The 6,591-nt window shown below is 46.9% G+C and overlaps 1 protein-coding gene across 1 annotated transcript; it reads right to left on the bottom strand.

Moving 5' to 3' along the window:
• Positions 1–1,724: 1,724 nt before the first annotated feature.
• her6 (hairy-related 6) lies at positions 1,725–3,490 on the bottom strand. Its single transcript, XM_044043340.1, has 4 exons — positions 3,158–3,490; positions 2,942–3,037; positions 2,740–2,827; positions 1,725–2,571 (listed from the first exon to the last, which is right to left on the bottom strand). The coding sequence occupies exons 1-4, from the start codon at positions 3,263–3,265 to the stop codon at positions 2,030–2,032; spliced, it is 834 nt and encodes a 277-aa protein (XP_043899275.1). The 5' UTR covers positions 3,266–3,490; the 3' UTR covers positions 1,725–2,029.
• Positions 3,491–6,591: the final 3,101 nt, after the last annotated feature.

Here is a 6,591-nt window from a genome sequence, read left to right as displayed (position 1 = left end):
CACTCCGGCAGCTCGGCCACAGCACTGGGTAATTGGAGAGGCTCATAAAGCTGTTCTCCAGAGGCGAAGAGACCGCTGAAGATGTTAGTGAGTGCAAATAGAGGAAGGGAGGAAAAGGCGGAAAAGGGGGGAAACATGGCGAGGCGGGGTGGAGGGCGCTCAGCAGCTGGGTGTTGTCCGGGTCACACCACGTGCCTAACAGACGTCCCACGTCCAGCTGTGGCCCCGGGGCTAAGGGCAGGAAGCTCGACACTGGTCCGAGCACAGCTGGAATGTTGTGGGAACATTCTCCATGTGTGTGTGTGTGTGAGAAACTGTGTGTTAGTGTGGTGAAGCTCTGGCTCACAGGAGGCCGACTGTTCCCGTGTGGTAGGTTTTTCATTGGACAACCCCCTCGACACACACTTAACTCATCACTACCTCACCCATTGTGCCCTTTGGCTGGGCATGTCCTCACCCAGCACCCTCCGCAAAAACACACACGAGACATGTGCACGCACAGACATGAGCATGCACATGGCTTTAATCACACAGGGACACATGGCCCCCCGTAAAAAAGGTGTGATGGAAATTCAAAATGATGGCACTTATCCACACTTTGTGCCTCTTAGCACACTGATAATTGCAAACACCTGCACCCCCTCCCCACATGCACCCACCCTCCTTCAAAGAAGGGCCACACTCGGATAGCTGGAGGGGGCACACACACCTGGGCAGAGCAGAGCGCTACCACATGGCTCCATGGTGAAGTGTTTAACATGTCCGTCTGCTGTCAGCCCCCTGGCATCAAGGAACTCCTTCAGCTCTGATTAAAGCCGCAGCCCGAGGCTCCTCTCTGCTTCTCTCTGCTCCAAACTGTGTGGACATAAATGCTGCTGGCACTGTGAAAACTGACTTAACAGCGGAAATCCTTATGATGACAATTTCTTTTAGGGGTTTGATCACTTCAAATTATTCTTTGGCTGTTTTTAGTGTGTGGGAGAGATTTTCTTTGGAGGGGGGATTAATGGCCACTTATGTCAAAATAGGATGACATATGACAAAAGTCTGATTTTTATTACTTGCGTGTTGATCAAATGCTGGAAAATTCACTCACTGGTTCAACTTCAAAAGCGTTGTCATGGTGTAATAATCACAGGCTTTTCATATCAATGATCACATTACATAACAAGTTTTTTTTATGATGCACATCCACTCAGCAGCAGCTCAGGCTCCACGCATTGATGTGACAAACAAAAACAATCAGAATGCAATGCAACTTGCCGCTGCTAGATGGCGCGAGTGACCTCTGTCAGGCCCCAGAGTTTCCACCAGGAAAGGTGACAATGCTGAAGTGTCAGGCTGAGAAACATTAACAGCACATCTACACCGGCTTCCGTGAGTGATTAATTACAAAGGCAGACAGATTTTGCAGTGCATGAGCGTTCACAGAGGGAAAGATGAATCCTGAAACAATGAATCCTCATCCCACTTATTTTGCAGAGCGATATACGTTTGACATAAAGCAGTTAGTTGTTAATAAAGGTGCATTTTATATCAATTATATTGCGCACACATGCAGCCTGAAGTCATTAGAAATTAAACCCTAAATGGCACATTCAAGGTTTCTTGTAGAACTCCGCTAGTGTATGAAGTTTTGGTTTTACGCACACAACTATGACGCAGCTGAAGTCCCCACTTCACTAAATCAACAGGCAGGAATTCACAACACCAGAAACAGATAGTTTATAGCTTTACAAATTTATTTGTCTTCCAAAACGAAGAACAGCGTAAGAGCATTGGACATATCTTTGGCATCACAGAGTAAAAAAAGACAACTCAATTATATAAAAATGCAGTGAACGGACTTCCACAATACAAATCTCATTTCAATATGAACTTTACTCCCTTGTTAGCTGTACAAATATAGTGCATACTCTTTTCATTTTACAAGAAAAAAACAAGATCCAAAACAACTTTACTAACATTAAACAAATAGAGAGAACTATTAAGTGTCACTTTGAAGTCTATTGTGGTCATTTCCCACTTTTCACCACGGTCTCCACACTGAGTCTGTGTTGCCTGACGGGGCTCCGGGAGACACCGCAGCCGGCACTGGCACCGGCGTGCCGGCGTTGTTGGCGTACACGGGGATTACGGGGCCATTTGGCGCGAACGCCGCATTGGGTATGAGGAAAGCGAACTGTCCGTCTGTGGCAGGCACGATCTGGAAGCCACCGTACACTTTGGTGGCGTCTGAGGGTAAACTCGCAGGCGACGAGCCTCCTTTACAGGACACCGCGTTCATTGGCAGGACCTGCGGGGACGAGTTGGGGATCTGAACCACTGACTGGCCGAAGGACGGGTGTGCGGGCCCCGCGGTGGAGGGCAGCTGGTGCTGGTGCTGATGCTGACTGGGATAGTTCATGGCGTTGATCTGGGTCATGCAGTTGGCCAGGTGACCGAGCAACCGCGTCCTGACCTCAGTGTTGACGCCTTCGCAGGTGGATAAGAACCGTGTGACTTCGTTCATGCACTCGCTGAAACCGGCACGATATTTTCCCAAGACTGTGGGATCTGTGTTCAGAGCAGCTGGAGGGAAAAAAACACAGAGGGAAGCGAATTTAGTTTGGATATTCAATACAACACCACTTAAAATGAAATAACAGCTGATCCGGCTGCAGAACTGGGTCATGGAGCCGGTTTGTGTACAACACGCACAGCCATTAACACAATTATGGAGCGGAGTGTGCGACTCACCGGTCATCTGAGCTCTCTGAAGGTTCCGCAGATGCTTCACCGTCATCTCCAGGATGTCTGCCTTCTCTAGTTTGGAGTGTCTGGAGCTCTGAGGAGACGGAACACACACACACGTTTAGGATAACGCGCTCACTATCTCGCCGTTTGGCAAATTGCAGGTTCAAAATGAAATAAAGACTCGAGATGATGAGTGAATGCTTACATCTTTTTTCAGCGCATCCAGGATGAGTGTCTTGAGCTGACCCAGACTCTCGTTGATTCTGGCTCTTCTCCTTTTTTCCATAATAGGCTTGGATGACTACAAATAAAAGAGAAATGAAAGGAACTGTTAAATGTTGTCCTGGCTCTGTGCGTAAAAGTGCAAATCCATTCCATTCCAGCACAAAAATGTTTTGTCTTATTAGAGTGTAATACCAACCTTTCTGTGCTCCGAGGCTGTCTTGGGTTTATCGGGGGTTGTGTTCATGCTTGCCGGGGTTGCAGCGACCGGGGAGGACGAGGTCTTTTCCATAATATCGGCAGGCATCTTCTGATCTTTTTTATGGAAATATCCCACAAAAACACAGCAAAATTACGGTCCACTTGAGAAGAAGAGAAGAGCACGGAGTGATATGAGCTCCCCTCTCCCACAGAGCAATGAAAAAAAAATCCTGAGCTTGTGTGTCAAGTTAGAATCCGTCAGCGCGGCGAGCGGCGGTGCAGATAACAGGAGCGGAGGCAGAGACTCTCTGATGGGCTGCTCCGCGTGTGGCTTGTATTTATATCTCTCACTGCACGCGAACGGCTCGTGTGAAACTTCCCAAACTTTCTTTCCCACAGTAACTTTCCACCAATCAGGGCGAGAGACACGCGGCCCGAGGGAGGACGGCTCGTGGTCGGCGCCCTCCCATTGGTTGTTTGGCTGCTGAAGCTGGCGGCCAATGGCGCGCGGCCCGGGTTCAGGGCACAGTCGGGGAAACTGCCTTCAGTCTTCAATCATCGTAGCGTTTACATATTAACAGTGGAGCCGCTGACTGGGCAGCGCCACCAAGAGCGGGCTCGGGGACTCTGTTTCATGTGCCCGACAAGTGATAAGTGCACAGAACATGAAAGATGAATGACTGCTACATTTACAACAATCACATTTACAACAACAACAATGACAACATTATCCCCACCTAACTTTAATGTCCACAACTAACACCTGAAAACACAGCCACAAAGGGCAGGACATTTAAAGTAAATAACAGAGAAACAGGTTTGTACACACCAGTATTAGGAAGTGGTTGATAATCTGATCGTCAGAGTTTCAGTCATGTGCCACGGAGGCACAAGGAGGGCACTAGGTTTGTTGTCTTTACATCGAAATCCCGCAGTAAACACGTTATATTGAACTTTGTGGAATTAAAAGTTAAGGAAAAGACATATCCGAACCATCAAAAGCACCGTTTTTATATTCCTATACGGGATTATAAAGATGAACTCTGGTTTATTCTACACCCTTTAGAGAAGGAAATGAAGTTTAAAACAGCGCACACTCCACGTCTCCATGTCATTTACCAGCACAGTTTGTAACTATGTGGTGCAAATGTTGGCATTTAATCATCTGTCGGTGTTGTGAATGTGGAGCACGTGCCAGGATGTTTTATGAGCGCGGTGGTTGGAGGTTTGGCTGTCGGGCTGCCGGGGGGCCGCCGAGCCCAGGAGGGAGGCGGTGAGGGAGAGGAGGGGAGGGGAGGGTATGTGGCGGCGGTGGTGGTTTACATTAGAGGGGAAGGTAAATAGCAGCTGCTGTTTTAAAAGCCTGGGAAAACCACGCCTACAGAGGGAGCTGGATCGGGCTCCCTTATCGGAATGTGAGCCAGAGCAGAGATATTTCTGAGCGCGGAGAGCTCACACGATCTGACCGATGAGTCCACCTCCTTCTCCTCCTCCTCCTCCTCCTCCCCTCCTATCGTCGCCCCACAGTGTTCAAGGCTTTTTTAGATTTCAGGTCATAATTTCATTTCCTTATCTTTATTGCAGTTGGACGGACGTAAGAGCAGACGAGCAGTAAAACAAAAGAGAAAGACATATGAGCCGTAATAGCGCGTCCTGTACGTTTATCCACAGTAGCTCCACGCTGTGTCACAAACAGGGAGCTTGTCTCTGATACGTGTGCCCAAGTTGAGTCGTGCATTCAAAGTTTCAAGAGTCCTTGAGGTGATATGGTCACATGATAATCATTCACTTCTCTTATCGACAAACGAGTAGGTTATTAATTTCACGAGGGAAATGACGTTTACTGGTTGCGTCCTTTTTGTTTCTGTGATGTGACCGAAGTTTACTTGAAAGAGGATAAAGGGGGGAAAACAACAACAACACAAACAGTCAGTGATAATTAAGGCAACTTTGAGAAGAGGTGTAATAGGAAAAGGAAGTCCACACGTGCGTCACAAATGTATTATTTTACGTTTGTTGGTTTACGGAGCTGTGGGCTCGGCTCTGCTCCGCTCTGCTCGGCTCGCACACCTCCAGCTGCTGCGGAGACCGCGACACGTGGCGCGCAGGCGACCGAGGAAGGCTCTCCTCTCGCCGGCTTGCCGCCTGCATCTGCGGGGCGTCGCCGGCGTCTGGCCACAAGATCGTGAATTTGATAGGCAAGACATACCCAGATTCTCAGCTGGACACGAGACAGAGGCGCAGCGATGGTTTCACTTCTCCCCAAGCCTGCACTTGAGCGCGCAGTGGCAAATTATAACGTCTGCAGACTGTATGACATCATGACCAGCAGCTTGTAGACACACATGAGTTATGGTGTTCTTGTGTTTTCAGTTATCTTTATGTATATATGTATATATGTATATATATATATATATATATATATATATATATATATATACACACATATATACACATATATACACATACATACATATATATATATATACATATATATAAAGATAACTGAAAACAAATTTTCATATATATATATATATATATATACTATATATATATATATATATATATACATATATATAAAGATAACTGAAAACAAATTTTCATATATATATATATATATATATATACTGCTGCACAATTTTCTTTTTTTTTTCATCATCCAGATTTTTGTCAGTAATGTTTTGTTCAGTGTGTAGTAAAATTGAGATCTCATCATGAGTAAGTGGCATGCAGAGACATCAGTGAAACCACACTTTGAATTTGGCAGCAGGGAGCAGCCGGGGCTGGTCTGCACATGGTCCAGCAGGGCTGGTCTGTACATGCACGTAAACCTGCTCTAATCCTAAATACCCCTCACGCACAACAAGGTTTCCTCTGTCAAACACAGCACTAACACGTCTCATTGTTGTGAACTACACACCTGAGTCATTCCCCTGCACAATGCCACTGACAGAGTTCCAAAACAAGTGTACTGATGTGAGGCAGACAGAGTGTAGGTTTTTGAGACACTGTACGCCTGAATGACTTTCTCACGCTCATGTTGCAAAAGTCCTGCGGTAGTGAACTGAGTCACGGAGCCCTGGGCCTGTTGGTCCCTCCCTTTTCCCTGCAAGCTGAACATCTTATCGGGTGCACCTGGCTGCCGACGGTCCCTTGAGTGTTACCTGTTGCTGTGTCAACTCTTCTATCATCTAAAATCTGTGGGAAACTGACTCACAGTGAACACAGGTCTTTTCTGTATAAGCTTCAGATCACACAATGCTCAGTGGTTCTTTGGTCAACAGCAACATATTGTAATTGTCTCATGAGCACACGGGAAAATAAACCAGTGCATGGTTATATGTTACTCCAAATTCTTACAAGCTTGTCACCTGTGCCCCCCGCTCTTCGGTCCTGTGCACCAACCGTCATCCCTCTTGATCTTATCCTCTC

The sequence above is a fragment of the Solea senegalensis genome, linkage group LG14, assembly GCF_019176455.1.
Source record: "Solea senegalensis isolate Sse05_10M linkage group LG14, IFAPA_SoseM_1, whole genome shotgun sequence".
NCBI classification, from domain to species: Eukaryota; Metazoa; Chordata; class Actinopteri; order Pleuronectiformes; family Soleidae; genus Solea; species Solea senegalensis.
This window is presented reverse-complemented; position numbering and strand designations above follow the sequence as displayed.

Coding starts and splice junctions, on each gene's coding strand:
- her6 (XM_044043340.1), bottom strand. CDS start 3,265: ATGCCTGCCGATATTATGGAAAAGACCTCGTCCTCCCCGGTCGCTGCA. Junction 3,038..3,157: donor CAGCCTCGGAGCACAGAAAG/GTTGGTATTACA, acceptor TTTTATTTGTAG/TCATCCAAGCCTATTATGGA. Junction 2,572..2,739: donor TCAGAGAGCTCAGATGACCG/GTGAGTCGCACA, acceptor TTTTCCCTCCAG/CTGCTCTGAACACAGATCCC.